At 41.5% G+C, this 17,300-nt stretch overlaps 1 protein-coding gene and 1 long non-coding RNA gene across 8 annotated transcripts in view; one reads left to right on the forward strand and one right to left on the reverse strand.

Annotated features, from left to right (window-relative positions):
* Positions 1-8,858, forward strand: part of LOC101171543 (protein PHTF2) — a 30,232-nt gene extending 21,374 nt beyond the window's left edge. For 2 of the 6 annotated variants that reach the window (XM_023952538.2, XM_078942198.1), the window contains 17 exons: positions 312-381; positions 591-749; positions 2,142-2,307; positions 3,123-3,284; positions 4,649-4,877; positions 4,949-5,104; positions 5,172-5,328; positions 5,403-5,473; positions 5,548-5,676; positions 5,753-5,838; positions 5,912-6,104; positions 6,176-6,307; positions 6,378-6,488; positions 6,791-6,946; positions 7,015-7,110; positions 7,177-7,302; positions 7,424-8,858. In XM_023952538.2, coding sequence (XP_023808306.1) covers positions 312-381; positions 591-749; positions 2,142-2,307; positions 3,123-3,284; positions 4,649-4,877; positions 4,949-5,104; positions 5,172-5,328; positions 5,403-5,473; positions 5,548-5,676; positions 5,753-5,838; positions 5,912-6,104; positions 6,176-6,307; positions 6,378-6,488; positions 6,791-6,946; positions 7,015-7,110; positions 7,177-7,302; positions 7,424-7,444 — 2,220 coding nt within the window. In that variant the 3' untranslated portion in view covers positions 7,445-8,858. The remainder of the gene's footprint in view (positions 1-311; positions 382-590; positions 750-2,141; positions 2,308-3,122; positions 3,285-4,648; positions 4,878-4,948; positions 5,105-5,171; positions 5,329-5,402; positions 5,474-5,547; positions 5,677-5,752; positions 5,839-5,911; positions 6,105-6,175; positions 6,308-6,377; positions 6,489-6,790; positions 6,947-7,014; positions 7,111-7,176; positions 7,303-7,423) is intronic. The other 4 variants (XM_078942199.1, XM_078942200.1, XM_023952541.2 and 1 more) reach the window with 3 other exon arrangements.
* LOC110017602 (uncharacterized) lies at positions 2,226-17,255 on the reverse strand. Of its 2 annotated transcripts, none has more exons than XR_002293039.3 (5): positions 17,140-17,255; positions 8,901-8,961; positions 7,792-7,868; positions 6,366-6,454; positions 2,226-2,363 (listed from the first exon to the last, which is right to left on the reverse strand). It is a non-coding gene; the product is annotated as an uncharacterized LOC110017602 (long non-coding RNA). The 2 variants fall into 2 exon arrangements; XR_013653802.1 differs by lacking the exon at positions 2,226-2,363 and adding an exon at positions 5,100-6,094.
* Positions 17,256-17,300: the final 45 nt, after the last annotated feature.

A 17,300-nucleotide genomic window follows, 5' to 3' on the forward strand; every position in this document is an offset into this window, starting at 1 on the left:
TTTCCCGGGGTAGATTTATTTGCACGCTCATAAACTGAACAAAGCACCAGGCTCAGCACCAGATGCATGGCGATGGAGCTTATTTCAAGAACCTCAAGGACACTGAGACCTTTAGGATCCATACAAAACCCTAGACTGGCTGTGAGCAGATGCACATCCTGTCAAATAGAGCAGAGCCTGTAGTTGTGTAAAAACACAGTTTGGTGGCTCCCACACTAAAGGCATGTGAGTTTGTGAAGGCACAAAGTGCACAAGTGGCCTTTTTTTTGTCAGTGTTGTTGTTGACTTTGTCTCTCTGTCGCCCCCTGCAGGGCTTGAGGAACAAGCCAAAGAAAACCGGACATGTGAAACCAGACCTAATAGATGTGGACTTAGTAAGAGGTGAGAGCAAAGATGAAGGTTTTGACACCATTCATGTAAAAACCTGTCACACACACACAGTCAGCTCTGCGACAAATACACTGCATACACACTTTTTAATCATTTCATCATTACAGATTGTAGATTTCAATCACTATCTCTGGATTTTTATCTTTCTTCACGTCTCAGAAGTCATAGAGACTCGTGTATTTTTTCTGCTGAATTTCCAGGTTCAGCTTTTGCTAAGGCTAAACCGGAGAGTCCATGGACGTCTCTGACCAGGAAGGGCATCGTCAGGGTCGTCTTCTTCCCGTTCTTCTACAGATGGTGGATCCAGGTCACCTCCAGAGCCATCTTCTTGCTCCTGCTAGCTCTCTATCTGCTGCAAGGTGTGTGGGGGGTTTGCAGTCCCAGCATGCATTTTGGTTTTCACATTAGCAGAATCATTCCAATTTATAAAATGCATTGGTAAAGATATGTCATACACTGCAGAAATATGGAAAGAAGTTTAAAATGCTTACACTATTGATAGATTTTCTTTTGCTATTGAAAAACTTTCTTGATAAAATTGTTTTTCTTTGCAAGACAGAAGATTAGACATTTTCTTTCTTAAAATATTTTTTTTTCTTTGCATTTCTAAGATTCAGTTTTTGCAGGATGGAATGTCTGTTTAAAACAGTGCTTCTCAATTATTTGACACACACACACACACACACACACTCACCGCGGTGACAATATATTAGGTTAGTATCTATAAAATTGTGTAAGTATTCCTAAAATTGTATCTTTTAACATTAAAAAAAGAAAAAAAAACATAGATCCACTTTCAACACATATTACCTTTATTTAGCCACAGAAACTCTGTTCTAGTCTAAAACAGAAAAATAGCTTAAAGTGCCTGAAATAAAAAAAAATCTGTCAGTCACTATATAAACTAGAAACATTTTTGACCAACTGAACCATTTGATTCTGAGAAAAATAATTTAGTCAATAAATAATATTAAATGTAAATTGACAGCAGCAGCACCAACACATTTAACATTTTTACTCTGAAGAAATAGAAAGGTAACCAGGGTTCGATTCCCGGAGGGGAATGAACAATGGTAATGGGGCAATTACCATATCAATGGCGGGCAATTAACATCACCCAGTGAGGGCCCTTGGGCAATGCCCTTACAGCTACTGCGTCCCGAGCGCAGGTCGCCTGCAGCTCACCGCTCCCCCAGGGGAAGGGAAACCAACGAACAGGTAGCGGCTGGGGCGGGGCTTAGACTCACCGCTTTTGATTCCAGACCCGCAACAAACTAACGTCATCCATAAAATGAATATAATTTATTAGGTTTACTGGATTTAAAGAAAATAAATAAATAGAAAGGAGTCTGCATTTGTTTCCATCATCTCACTTATCTTAACTCTGGGTTTTTGACAGACTGAAAAGTCTATTCAAGGTTGTGGAAAATGGACAAAAGATCAAAGGAAACATAACGCTCATAAAGAATAAAAATAATTAAATAAATATCTTGACAGCATTTTGAATAAATACAAGTATGGCCAAATGAACTATCGCGATATATTAGCAAAACATTTTGTCTAACATCTAGTGTTGCGGCTCCCTGTGCTTTCATCTCAGTGGGAAACTCTTTGAGAGGTTCAGGTTGCCGACCCCTGCTTTAGGCCCTCGGGTGAAAATACGCAAAAGGAAAAGGCATAGAATACATTTGTGTAAAGTTGCAAGTGATCTCTCAAGTGTTCCAGCTTTGTTTCTGTTGGGCTTTCTATAGTGGCAGCAGCCATCATGTATGTGAGCATCCCAGAGGCTCATGGGATACCAGCCACTGAGGTGTTTGGAGCCATCTGGCTCATGCTGCTGCTGGGGACTGTCCACTGTCAGATCGTCTCCACCCGGACCCCAAAGCCCGTCTCCAGCAGTGGAGGGAAGAGACGCAGGTATGGGCGAGTGCAAACCTCCAGGCAGGATGTGCAGGAAGCAGAGTGCGGTGTCTCTGGGAAGGAGGGTAGTAACAGATAAAATGTCCATTTTATTGGTGATTCTTTTGGTTCCGTCAATAAGGTGTAGGTAAAGCTTTCCAAAAGTTTCCATGATTCTTATTTATCAGCTTAAAGAAATCATTTGTAAATCATTACAGATGAACAGTTTGTTTGTTTCAAACTGCAGTTTTGAGTTTGTCTTTTAGTGTGTGGCTGCTTAAATTCTGGAAGCAAATCAAAGCATGTTTAGAATATGCACTTGAACATGACAACAGAATCTGGTTGAAACAAACATGGAAAATTACAGCTGGAAAACACAAAGTTGTTGTCCAAACACAGCTCCTGTGTAATCATCAGCTAGGTCACAGTAAAGTCATGGTCAAAAAAACAGTTTAATATTTGATGTTAACTTTGAAATTCATTTAGAATATTCTGCAGCAGCTCTGATCCATAAAAAATCATTTGCATTATATTTGATTCTTTGCAGAAAATGCATCAGCTAACCAAAATTACAGCCCACTGACATTATTTTTTTTTTCATGCTTTTACACTGTTTCCGGGTTCAGTGGATCTATTTCTGTTTTTATGATCCATCAGGCTGCAAACCTTGAAATCCCTCCAATGATTTGTGAAAGTTGAAACCCTCTCTGATTTGATCAAAAGCCGGTGATAAAGTGCCGATTCCTGATGGGCACGCTGCTGTAGTTTAGGGGATCTTAGTCTGCCGTTGACTCTTAAGTCCTTCTCCACCTGCCATTCTTTCCAAACTAAAGGAAGTTGAGGAAGGCATCTCAGATGGAAGTGCATAGGGAAGGAGACGGGTCTAGCTCTACCGATAACACACAGGAGGGGTCGCCACATTCCCAATCAGCCAGCACCACATACAGCCTGGGCGCTTTCTTCCAAGATTTCTGGCATGATATCTGTAAAGCTGGGTGTGTATTCTCATTTTCTGTCTTCTTACTCCAATGATGTACTGAGATGAGGCTGAGCTCACCGGTCCAGTGTTCAAACTGAACCGTGCACATTGTTCAAGGAGAAGCTGGAAAAGGCCTTTGGACTGAAAGAGTCCGCCTCATCTCAATCCTAACTCGCTCTTTTCAAAGCTGCAACATCTGTTCCTCTTTGTCACGCTGAGAAACTGGAATTGAACCCTCATCTAGTTGGGTCCAGACTATTGACTGTAAAGAAAAGCCTTACCTCCAGGCAAAATCCTTCACCAATTCTTCCTGCTACGGGCACCGCCATGTTGAAACCAGTCAACAGCGATTGGTCCAAGTCAAATCGCTGTCGACTGGTTTCAACATGGCGGTGCCCGTACCAGGAAGCAATTCTACTACCTATTTGGGAACACGAGAGGGAGTTTGAATCCAAACAGTGTGAATGAAGAGATTTTGCAGTTTGGAATGATTCGCTTGCTGTCAAAGCTACATTCAAAAAAAAAGAAGCTTTAGGGCTGAAAACAAGTACAAGTACCTTCATTGTACTTCTTAACACTGAGGTACAGTGGCCTTGAAGTACAAATCATTCAACGCAAAGACATTATAAAGATCACGATGGAAAAAAAAAGCAAACAAATAATAATAAAACATTACATTTCAGAAACCAAAACAATTGTTTAAAAAAAACATTTCAGAAAACTAAATGAAATGTTTAAAAGCAAAACACAATTAACTGGTAAAGGTAGGTACTATGGGACATCACTGACAGGATGAGAACAATTGTCTTCAGTGTCCACATACTAATAATAAAAGTGTTAGTATGGAGCATATCCAGTATCAATTCATGCCAAATAGAACTTTTGGTTGAATTGATGGACAATCATCATCCATTCAGCAATGTCTCATAGTACCTACCCTTTTCAATTGTTTTTCTTCTGTTTCGTTTAACATTTAATTTTGATTTCTGGAAAATACTTTAGTTTTCCAAAAATATTTCATTTTTTGAAATCGTTTTTTGGTTTCTAAAATGTTATGTTGTCTTTTTATCATTTGTTTTGTTTTTTTAGTTGTTGTGATCTTTATTATGTTTTTGGATTGAGGGGTTCGTTTGTGTCTCAGGCTGCTGCCCCCAAAGCTTCTTCCTCCAGCAGTGGTGTGGAACATTAACTTCACTGTGATTATCCGTCATCTTCATCCGTTCAGAGCAAAGTAAACTAATGCTTCACATGGATGTTCCACAGTGCTGTGTTGAATGTGTCCTCACTTTACTGCATGCCTGCTCCATGGACTCACTCCTGATAAGACATCCACCGTCCTACTCCGCTGTCCGCCACTCACCTGCAGCTCTCCTTCCACAGATCCAAGAAGTCCAAGCTTTCCATCGATAAATCCACAGAGACTGATAATGGCTACGTGTCGCTTGACGGCCGGGTAAACAATCGCAGCAGCGAGGAAGGTCTTCAGCTCCACGAGCAGAGATGTGACTCGCTGAGCAGGGCGGAGGAGGCGTGCTGGAGCTCGCGCATGTCCCCCCCTCACAGCCACACGGGCCGCAGCTCAGGACTGCTGCTGGTCAGCAGCAAAAAGGTGAACGATCAAAGCGTTTGCAATGGAATGTGTGCTTCTGGATTTGATCTGATGCACTTTGTGGTTGTTAGGAGCCTATGTCAGATGAAGCATCAAGCGAGGAGGATCCAGAAGCGTCCTACAGCGCCCTCCTGTCCCCCCACAGAGGAGTGGAACGGATGAACAATGACTGTACTCTCCGAAACCGCAAGAGCACGCATCACTACAAGAAGCACTACACAGTGGAGGTAATGCTTTATTCAAATCAGATACGGCCAAATACTTTAAAATCCTAATACATTTCCTGGCTTTTAGGATGTCCCAAAGTCTGGAACCAGCTGCAGCTCCAGGTGTTCTAGTCTGAGGACTCATGACTCCGAAAGCACTCGGCACGAGTCGGAGACTGAGGACTTGATGTGGGAAGACTTCTTACACTGTGCAGAGTGTAGATCCTCCTGCACGTCAGAGACCGGTGAGGAAACGCAGACCTTCAGTCAAACGTGGTCAAAGTTACCGTCTGTTAATGCTGTTATTTGTTTGCTCCAGAGGGAGAAGCTGCAGGAACTCCCGCATGTCCTCTCAATAAAAAGGAGTACAGGGACGACCCTTTCCATCAGGTTTGTGAACATGGGTTCTTAGAACTTCAACCACAGAAGGGGGTGGCTCTGTTTGATGAACATCCTTCCTGCAGGGTCATGTTCCCTGGCTGCACAGCTCCAACCCTGGCCTGGAGAGGGTGAGCGCCATCGTGTGGGAGGGAAACGAGTGCAAGAAAGCGGACATGTCTGTTCTGGAGATCAGTGGCATGATCATGAACAGAGTAAGAGGCGTTCTGTGCTACAACATTGATGATCCATGCAGACAACATGGCAGTAACATGTTTCCTCTCTCTTCAGGTTAATCTTTACACTCCGGGTATTGGCTATCAGGTCTTTGGGCACCTCGCTTCCGTCACGCTGGGACTCACGCCCTTCGTTTACAGGTACTGCAGACACAAACTGGACCCATGTCCTGCAGCAACCTGACAGCCTCTGACAGTGGTGTATCTTATGCAGGCTGGCTCAGTACTGTGATGTGGATCAGCTGACTTCGCTGTCAGCAAGCGAGCTGTTGTCTGTGGCTTTTGGAGGAGGCTCGGGATCAGATGCTCTGGTTATTGCCATGGTTACGCTCAGCTTCCTGGTGCGGGTTTGCCTTATCTGGCTCTTCTTCTTCTTGCTGAGTGTAGCAGAGCGGACCTACAAACAGGTACTTCAACTAAAATCCCTACAAATCATGTCCTTTACCAGGATATTCAAGTATTTATTTTCTATTTTCAGAGACTTCTTTTTGCTAAACTGTTCGGACACCTCACTTCAGCCCGCAGAGCCAGGAAATCTGAAGTCCCACATTTTAGGCTGAAGAAAGTTCAGAACATCAAAATGTGGCTTTCTCTGCGCTCCTACCTCAAGGTACATCAGGGCTTTAGATAACATTACTGGGAAAGTTCTCAAATGTGAAACTGAACACCTTGGTTTGCAGAGACGAGGTCCTCAGCGTTCAGTAGATGTCATCGTGTCGTCTGCCTTCCTGCTCACTCTGTCAGTCGTCTTCATCTGCTGTGCTCAGGTAACAAGGAAAACCCAAACACGCGTAAGTGAAGGGTCCATGCTGCAGAGTATTCACAGTATCGCTTTGACATTTCTCTATAAATTGTAAAAACTGAAAGCTCTGGTCATTGAGAAAATGAAGAAATTCACCATATGACCTTAATTTCTATAAATCTAAACTATTTTGACTCGGATGCTTCTGTCATAAAGCCAGCTCACCTTTTCTTCTCTAAAACTCTGAAGTTTACTGGTTTTGAGCATTTGTGGTGATCTGAATCATGGATGTGATTCAGGCTTACCACTGTAACAAACCCTCACTACATGAATTTGTCTGCCTGTCTTCAGCTCCTCCACGTCCATGAGACTTTCCTGGAGTATCACTATAACTGGGAGCTGGTGATCTGGTGTTCCAGCCTGTCTCTGTTCCTGCTCAGGTTTGTCACTCTGGGCTCAGAGACCAGCAAGAAGTACAGCAACACTTCCATACTCCTCACTGAACAGGTAAGCAGGTTACCATAGTGACCTGTCATTCATAGGAAACTGTTACTGATGGTGTTTTCTCCTCAAAGATTAATCTGTACCTGAAAATGGAGAAGAAGCCAAACAAGAAAGAGGAGCTCACGCTGGTTAACAACGTTTTAAAACTGGCAACCAAACTGCTGAAGGTACATCTGTTACACAGCTACACTGCATTGTGTCTGTTCAGAGGTCTCATTCTATCCTCTGTGCAGGAGTTGGACACGCCCTTCAGGTTGTACGGACTGACCATGAACCCCCTGCTCTACAACATCACTCAGGTGGTCATCCTGTCTGCGGTGTCAGGAGTCATTTCTGACCTCCTAGGATTTAATCTGAAGGTAAATATGTAGGTTTGTAACTAAACAAATGCTTGGTGTAAAACATTAGGGTCAGTATTTTACACCACATTAGCTGTTAAAGCCGTTTTTCTTACCGTCTCGTCTTTTTTTCCATTCACAGCTCTGGAAGATCAAATCATGACAGTAAACGGGAAAAACAACCAAGACTTCATTTGGCTGATAGACGTCTGTCAACATTTCCGTGTGCTGACCTTCAATATTCTCACTTTGTGCAATTCACAAGTTATTTATTTACCCTCTCAGTGTTTTTACTTAGAGCTTTTTCAATTTGAGTGTTCTTTGACACAAGACAAGCTGTATTTTCAGGATAAGTGTTAGTATTTAATTATTATCAGTTAAAGTTCTCGACTGCCTTTGAGATTCTGTTTTTTGCTCATCGGCAAATTTGCAGTTAAAATGCTGATGGAGCAACAGTTTTTTTTTTCCATTTGCCACAGTTTTAGTTATTTTAAAAATACTTCAGCCCACCTGGTTTTTGATGGGACTGTGTGAAGCCGTCACGTCCGTCTTCACAAAGTTCCTGGTTTCAGTCCGTTAGATGAGAACTGTAAAGACACGAATATGCAGGAAATGAGAACAAACATGCTGCTCTGTGAACATTTAGGTCAAATAAAGGCAGATTTGTCTGAAAATAGTGTTTTACGGTAATTCTCTAAAATCACTTCACGTCTGCGACAGTGTCTCACATTAGGACACGCTACAGAAAATGTAAACGTCATCACATCACAAATAGTTTGTCTGAAAAATTAATGCGGGAAAAAATATTTCCAGACGAGTCCAGTGTAAACTTTTGTGTCAAACAATCTTCAATATTTACAGGTTATTTCAACATCTTTTCTTCAATGAAACTTAAAGTTAAAGCAAGTCTGTTAGCAAATGAAGATATGCACTTTAAAAAGTACGTGGAAGACAGGTTACACTTTTTGGGACAGTGTTTTGTACCTTTTGTGGTAGTTTTGTTCTTTTGCATCAACCCATCGTCATGTTACAACGTGCAGGTTTAGAGGGCAGCAGATGACAGCTCTGTGCCCGTTTCACATCGGAAAAACCTCCATGGTACGGGAATTTATAAAGCTTTTAAAACTTTTGTTGCACAATTCAATAAAAAAATATGCTGACAGAAATCATTTCATCAAGTAGAGCTGGCGCTCTGACAAACAAGCTGACTTTGTAAAAAATGCAAGCATAATCATCTTCAGAGTTTGAGGAGGAGGAAGACCAAAGTGCTCGCTCATTCAATTGTTATTGTCTTTGCTGGGAAAAGAATGTAAGTCTGGCATAATGCTTTAATCCTGTTTTTTGTTTGCTTTGTGTTCTTTTATTGGGATGTTTTTCCTCACATTCACTGGCAAAGTTAAGACACGTTTTATTTTATGTTTTTAAAGGTTCATGGTGTCTGAAACATATGCAAGTGAACTTAGATAATTTTGTTGTGATGCTGTTTTTTTCCAAATAGTTTAATAGTTGTTTTATGTGAAATGCTCTGTCTTCAACTTTTTTAAGAAAAAAATAAAGAATGCTATATCTGACAAAAAGTTCATTGGTGAATCATTGTCTCAAGGTATAAAGAATCAAACCTTTATAATTCTGATGAATCCATGTCTCAGGGTCTTATTGTCCTCGTGACGTCTGGGCTGACTGTAGAGAAAAAAATAAAACAGAGTCAGAAACTCATTTCACCCAACACCTGCTATGTTACAATAATTAAACATTTCTTTTTATTTCTTATAATAATTTCTGTTAACCTTCATCTGTAGTTTCAGGTAACTGGAGCATTTTTACTGAAATTAGTGTGAATGTCTGTTAGCAATTCACATTCACATAGACATTTGAATGGCAATTCAACGCCATCCAAAGATTCTCCACTGGAATGAGATCCAGAGAATTTTCTAATCATTGCTCCATCAGCTGGATGGAGCTGCTAACTTGTTTTCTACACCATTATACAGATACATTCTTGAGTTTGTTGACTAAATCTCTCCCAGGAAGAACACTATAATAAGTAGGGGTGTAACGGTACACGTAGTTGGACCGAACCATTTCGGTACAGCACTTTCGGTTCGGTTCACGTTCTGACTGTTTCGGTTTTCGGTTTGTTTATTTTTCCCCTGCAAATGTATTAACTTTGCCTCAAGGTGGAACTTATGTTACTCGCGGTATTCCGCCGAGACTCTCACTGGTTTCTGCACTCGCGTACCTGTAGGAAGGGGGGCGGGGGGGGGGGGGGGGGGGGGGGCGTGTCGCGCACAATTATTGAAACCGCGTGAGCGCGTGTTCAGTTTGTGTAGCTCAGTTATGGAGAACGGCAATAAGTCCAAACGGGAAAGTGAACCCCGTAGGAAGATCCGCCTTCCACGGTCAGAAACATCATTGCACTTCAGCTTCAACAGCTATCAGGTGATGGAGGTGACAGTACGCATGTCCACAGGATCAGCATGACTTTAATGCTTAGCTTACACTCTCCTGTGTGGGGAATGCTGTTGTGTTGACATCGTTACACAAAGATAGTGTATGCCACAGAATAAATCTGTTAATGCTCTTAAAACGGCAAGACCCGACCGTAACAATCGGGTCTACAAGAAAATAAATGTGCAAGTTAATTTTTCAGGCCAGTGTTAATAATCCAAAGTTTTTAGTTCCTGGTAGCTGATGGTTTTTCTTATTTTATTAAGCAGATCACCTACAGAGGTCAATTTTATTTATTGTTTTATAAAATCAATAAATGCATTTTGCAAGTAATTATTTTCTGGCTTTTTGTACAGAAAATAGATTAAAGCTTTATTGATCTCCCAAGGGAGAAATTCAGGTGTCCGACAGCAAAACACACACAATAAATAACATTAATATAATAGTTCATAAAATAGCAGTTCATATCAGGCAGATTTGTCAAACAGCCGTACCGAACCGAAACGTATCGAACCGAGCTCTATGAAACTCTGTATCGAGCCGAAATGACATTTTAGCGTATCGTTACACTCCTAATAATAAGAGAAGTGATGGCCAAATCGACGCCTCCTGAAGCACTGACCAACTCCAATACAAGTGGGCTGAAATCGACACTCAGCTCCGATCATTTCAGATAGAAATAGTGACACCTGCTTAGGGGTGACGATAACCGCATCACTTTTTTTTTTTTTTTTTAAGTTCTGCATATGGTGCGTGATTGGAACTATAATCAACACATTAAACACATTCATCTTTGCTGATAATTTACTTTTTCTGCTGTGTTCAGACTTCAAGAGTTTCTGGGGGAAACCTTTTATCAACCCTTGTGCTATCCTAGACACTTTAACATTGGGAGTAGGGTCAACTAGACCCACTAGACAGTGCGCTGAACCTTTTTTCTTCAATGATTTGTGATCTTCACTGGTGTCCATGGATTACATCATGAAATCTTTTCACCTTTATCCACCTTTGTCATGGTAGGGAGAACACGTCAATGTAACGGTGGGTATGGCAGGCCATTTTAACATTTAAAAGCTAAGTTTGACTATCCGGAATTAACATTGTAGATATAAACGACGCATTTCTGACTAGTCGTAATTACATTTTGGATAGTCAGAATTGTAATTCAAGATATCTGTAACGTAATTGTGACTAGTCGAAACGACCAATAGAGATATCTATAATTCAGTTTTGACTAGCCAAAACTAAATTACAGATATCTGCAATGACGTCATTGAAAACGACATTCAACTCATCACACATCTTAAATGACAATTGCAGATATCTGTAATTCAGTTTTGCCTAGGCAGAATGACAGTTAAAGATATCTCAAACGTCATCATCACTAGCTCTTCCTGTCTTGCACGGGCTGCAGCATTAAAAAGACGATTAAAAATCGCTTCACCCGCTGGCTGCTCTACGACGGAGATTAAGGGCCACCAAAAAAGTAAAATTAAAAGATTTTAAGTCGTAAATTTATGAAGAAAAACTCGTAAGTGGAAGTGAGCATGCTGAGCAGCAGGTGAACGCCACACAGCAGCAGCAGTCCGACTAAACTTTGTTGAAGAGGTGAGCTGAATGTTTATTGATAACGTTCTAAATCAGGGGTCGGGAACCTATGGCTCGCGAGCCATATATGGCTCTTTTGATGGTCACATGTGGCTCGCAGACAAATCCTTAATTATACTTTTTTTTTTCATTAGACCAGTCCTTCTCGGGCGCGATGCAATGCCAGAGGCGCGCAGTAGTAGCGGTGCTTGGAGAAAAAACTATCAGTTTACTGTTATCTATTATTTCACAGAGTTTGTACCACCCGGAAACCTTTGAATTGCCTCCCTGAGGAAGAGCGCGCAGTTTTGGGGACGGGATGTGTGAGGAAGAAAGCAGAGGGGGTGGGGGGGGACCGGCAGCAGGTGAATCGCGCAGAGATGGTAAAAACGTAAACCTGCTGCCCGTCACTCCTGCAGCGTGGGTGTGTGTGTTTGGTTCCATGTCTGTCTCACATCTAAAGAACATTCAGACCTACGATCACGTTTAAAGTCTCAACGCCTGCATGAAGCAGAAACTCACCACGGATCAACCAGACTAGACCATCAGCAAAACTACCACGAGAAATACTCATCATTTATTAGCAACAGTATAACAATGTTATTAAAAAGAATCCACAGACTTATTGGACTTTAAAAATGTTGAAATTACATCAAATGCACACATTCATTTGTATATTTAGTTTTAAACATATTGTCGCGGACTGAGTTTAACTTGGCTGTTGGGCCGCGTTAAAGTTCTGGAGTTCATGGAACGCATCGTTCAAGCAGAGATCTGATTGGCCCTCAGTTCTGTCGCTCAGCCTGTTGTTAGGGAGTTTGGACCAATGGGGTTCAGCCATGGGCCGAATAAGGAAATGGGAGGGCTGGAGCAGGACGGGGGAATATAAAGTTGGGAGAAGCGCTCTCGTCTCGGCGGGAGAGATTCAGGAGTTGCTGAATTGATTGTACGGCGTTTGTTGTGGTCTACAGTAACCAGAATAAAGAACCCTAAAAGAGGTTAAGTCTCCGTGCCTTAGTGTGGGAAAGGGACACTACATTATTGTATGGCTCTTTCGAAATTACATTTAAAAATATGTGGCGTTTATGGCTCTCCTGGCCAAAAAGGTTCCCGACCCCTGTTCTAAATGTTTGGAAGCTTGTTAGTTTGATTTATGATTTATTCATGTTTTATTCATTGTTGGGTGGTTTGCAGGATCTCTGCACCCCGATGAAGCCGTCGGTGTCCCTGGAGCTGTCCACCTGAATCCTTTCTTCCTCCGTTAAAGACCAGATCTCTACGTTTCTGTGTAGCTTCCGTCCGAGGATGAGCCCTTTTTTTGGCATTTTCAACGTTGTAATGCTAATATAACAGACTATTTTCATTCCTCTTTATTGTTTTATGTTGGATCGGGACACTTCATCTGCAGGAGAGGTGTATCTAACACTGTTTACTTCCGCATTGGTGTTCAGATGACAGGTTCATGACATTAGGTGACAGATGAACTGCAGGTTCTGTTAATGAAAAGGAAAATAAAGGCAGCAGCGGTCCTCTGCACACAAATGTGTCTCTGAGCTCCTCATTTTACATTTGAAACTCTGCTTTACCGACACGGAACCCGGAAAGCCGGCTCCACTGACAATAATCTGATTTTGAGTCGCCAAAAGGTTCAGAATCACTTTGTTTTAAAGCTATCCGGAAAAATAAAGCTTCACCAAAGGCTCCACACATTTCATCTTCAAGCTAGGCTCTGATTAACGGATAACTTTGGTGTTTTTCTCTTTTCTTTTCTCTCTTTCCGACCGCGGTCAGAAGCGCAGGGGAGATTTCCTCCGCCGAAGGCGATTCTCCTTCGGGGTTCACTCCTGATCGGAACCCTCAGCCTCCAGTGCGGATTAAGAACGACTCCAAAACAGTTATTCTGGGAGGGGGACACCTTCTTTTTATTTCGGTGCTCCGTCCTCCGAACACACTGTATCAACGCACACACCTCCGCTCCGTGCTCACCCCCATCTCAGCACACACACACACTCCACAACACTTTTATCTCCTAAATTTACGAGATAAAAGTCGTAATTAAAGAAAACAAAAAAAAATTTTTGTAAACTGGCCCTAAAACTTCGTCGTACTGCTCCGATATGGTGCTAATCAGTGCTAATTACAAGTTAGCAGGTGCGATTTGAATGATTAGAACAACACGCTCTGCTCCTCCCCTAAAGTGCGATGCGGACCTAATTTGCATACAGATATCTGCAACGTCATTTCGCCTAGTCAAAACTCTAATTCAAGATATCTGTAATTACATTTTGACTATCCTGAATGAACATTACAGATATCTCAAGTTTCAGATATCTCTATTCAAATTTCATTTCAAGATATTTGAAACTTGATTATAGATATCTACAATTAAATTATGACTATCCCTAACTCCAGTTGGAGATATCTACTACGTCATTTTGACTAGTCATAATTCCAGTTACAGATATCTACAACGTCATTTCGCCTAGTCAAAACTTAATTTAAGATATCTGAAAAGGAACATGTAGATATCTTGAATTGACTTGAATTCAAGATATCTTTAACTTGAGTTTTGACTAGTAAGAATGGAATTGTAGATATCTGAAACTGGAATTACAGATATCTACAATTCAGTTACAGATATCCGTAATTCATGAAGTGGATATCTGCAACTGAATTGTAGATATCTTTAATTGTAAACCCCATACAAATGAATGGTGAAAGTGATGTCATTTGTCCTAAGAATAAAATCTTTGAGGATATCTGAAATTACGATTACGGATAGGAAGAATGTAGTTGCGGATATCTGAAACGTTCTTTTTGACTAGGCAAAACTCAAATAAAGATATCTGCAACACACATCCAGTCTAGCTTTTAAATGTTAAAAAGGCTTGCCATAGGTGGGGTCATCTAAGATAGCACAAGGCTTAATATTCTTACTCCCTCTTGGCGGTGCGCTGCTGTCACCCCCTCTAAGCTGCATGTGGCACGCTCCCTCTACTCACACACGCGAGGTTTCAGAAGCACATACACATCCTCATTCTACAACAGAAGTTTCCGTCTCGCGAGGAAATCCGAAAAATTTACTGCGTTCTAATTATTAATTTCTATTGTATTCATGTCCATTACAAGCTGCGTGGGTTCTTGAGTGCGCGACACGGCCGCCCGCCGGAGAATTGTGTTGGAGGGGGGTTATTACTGTTCTCCTTCACTCTGTAACACCAAACACAAACGTGCACTGTTAGATTTCGATGAATATAACATGTTCGGTTTGGGAACTATTTTGTGCTGCGAAACGTTACGTGTCCCTTTCAAATTCTATCCCTCTGGAGGAGGTTTTGTACCTAATCAGTTTGAGACATTAAGTCAAACATTATTCAAAGAAAATTAATTCTATATGTTTCTTTTATCATAATGATCCCATTCCTGATTCAGCTCACCTTTAGTTTGACTAACGATTTCATTCATTGTGAATCCACAGTTGTTCTTGAAACCATTACTACAGTAAGGCTACGTTCTCACTGCAGGGCTTAATGCTCAATTCCGATTTGTTGCAAAGGAAAGGAAAGAAATCCGATTTTTTTGCAAGGCCGTTCTCAATTGATTTTTTTTTTTTGCTAAAAGTTATGGGTTCATTGGTTTAGTCCCAACTTTCTTACTAATTCTACACAAAGTTCACTTAGGGCTCGCTCGTGGTCTCAATTTTCGAGGCTTCTCTTGGTGATTAACTAAAGTCATGATGAACTTTTTTAAGATTGAATTTTATTGGGATACCAAAATCTTACCCTCCAATAGGGAAAATATATTCTGAGCTTTTCAGGAACTGTACTTCTATGATGGTTTCAAATTTAAGTTAAAAAGGTCACATTCAGCAAGGTGATTTATCCGCATCTTTTCTTGTGTCAATGTCTTAGGCTACATTCACACTGCAGCGCTTAATGCTCAATTCCTTTTTTTTTTGCAAGGCCGTTCACATTTCTAATTAAATGTGAATTTTTGTGATCTCCTGTGTGAACTTGAAATGACCCAGAATTGACCTGCATGTGCAGAAGAGTACTCAACGGTGAACGACGTCACTTGTTTGGGGAAGTGGCTAACGTTTTTTTTTTAATTTTATTTTTTTTGGAAGTGGCTAACGTTAACAATGGATATCAACAAAACAGCTCTTTTTGCGGTATTAAATTTATTTTCACAAAGGAGCCAGTACAAAAACAATCTTCTCATTTTAAGAAGGCAATGGAGCCAAGATCATCTGTCCCCACTGTTGTGGAATGGGGATGTTTATGTGTTGGGGCCGCGCGTGCGTGTGTGTGCGCCTGTGGGTGTGTGTAAGAGACAGGAGAGAGAGCGTGCAGCGAGGTAGAGAATGAGGGGGGCAGTGGGGGCGCGCATCCATGTTGTGTTAGGGAGGAAGGAGAACCCCGGTCGAACGGGAAAGTGAACCCCGGAGGAGGATCTGTCTTGGGTTCCCCGCGCTTCTGACCACGGTCAGAAAGGGAGAAAAAAAAAAAGTCATCGCGGGAAAGGTTCAACACCACGCTCGGCCATTTCGCTGGAAATATTTTAAAAAAACGCCCGGTTGCGATAAGAGCCCTTTAGTTTGGCCTGAATAGAGCTGTCATTCCAAGTATTAATCCAATCGGTGACCTCGCTTCCCTTACACTAACTGGTCACAGCAGCATCGTCCGCCATGGTTGATGTTAATGATCTAGTTTCCGCCTGCTTCATGCAGAATTATGAAGTGTGTAGCGTATCGATGACATATGGGACGGATTCATGTGGCCTGGCCGGTCAGACGGCGGTCGCATTTGAAAAGATCGGATGCGTTTTGGATTCAGGACCACATACCCAAGTGGTGTTGCCCAAGTACGTTCACACCGCAGGCTGAAACAACCCAATTCAGATTTTTTTGCCCCTATGCGGCCTGTATCTGATCTTTTCATGACAGTCTGAACGACAAAGATCTAATCTTTTGAAATGCGATGCAGGCCACTTGGGTATGTGGTCCTGAATCCGATACGTATCCGATCTTTTGAAATGCGACCTCCTTTTTCTTCTCCCTTTCCGACTGTGGGCAGAAGCGCGGGGGACCCAAAGCGGATCCTCCCCCGGGGTCCCAGTTCTGACACTTTGATTCTCCAGAGCGGGTTGATAGAGTCAACAGCATTTATTCTGGGGGAAGCCTTCTTTTATTACCGTGCTCCTTCCTCCCTAACACACAACATGAATGCCCCCCCATTAATTTAAGCGCTGCAGTGTGAATGTAGCCTAAGACATTGACACAAGAAAAGATGCGGATAAATCACCTTGCTGAATGTGACCTTTTTAACTTAAATTTGAAACCATCATAGAAGTACAGTTCCTGAAAAGCTCAGAATATATTTTCCCTATTGGAGGGTAAGATTTTGGTATCCCAATAAAATTCAATCTTAAAAAAGTTCATCATGACTTTAGTTAATCACCAAGAGAAGCCTCGAAAATTGAGACCACGAGCGAGCCCTAAGTGAACTTTGTGTAGAATTAGTAAGAAAGTTGGGACTAAACCAATGAACCCATAACTTTTAGCAAAAAAAAAAAATCAATTGAGAAACTGCAAAAATATGTTATGAAACGAAACTTCTTCCGAGCTACCGGTTTGTTCGGAGGGAAACCCTTTTTGGCCTGACGGGGATTAGATAACATTGCTAGCTTGATGCTAATTATTAACGAACGTTAGCTTTAACTACAGTGTTTTATTAAGCAGCAAAACATTTAAACAACAACAAAGACGTGATATTATACTATTAATGTAGTGATTTAAATCAATAACAACCAGCAAGTACTTACTTTAGGCGTAACTTCTTAACATTGTTGTTGCTGCGGAAACTCCACGGTCAACGGCGCCATTTTTGTCCCAGCTGACAAATTTCAACCAATTAGGAGGATGTTCTTTTCAAAATAAAGGCATCCAAAAATAATTTAAATATCGGTTCAGTTAGATTTACAAA

Source organism: Oryzias latipes, chromosome 23 (assembly GCF_053564925.1).
Source record: "Oryzias latipes strain Hd-rR chromosome 23, Olatipes_Hd-rR_3.1".
Classification (NCBI taxonomy): domain Eukaryota; kingdom Metazoa; phylum Chordata; class Actinopteri; order Beloniformes; family Adrianichthyidae; genus Oryzias; species Oryzias latipes.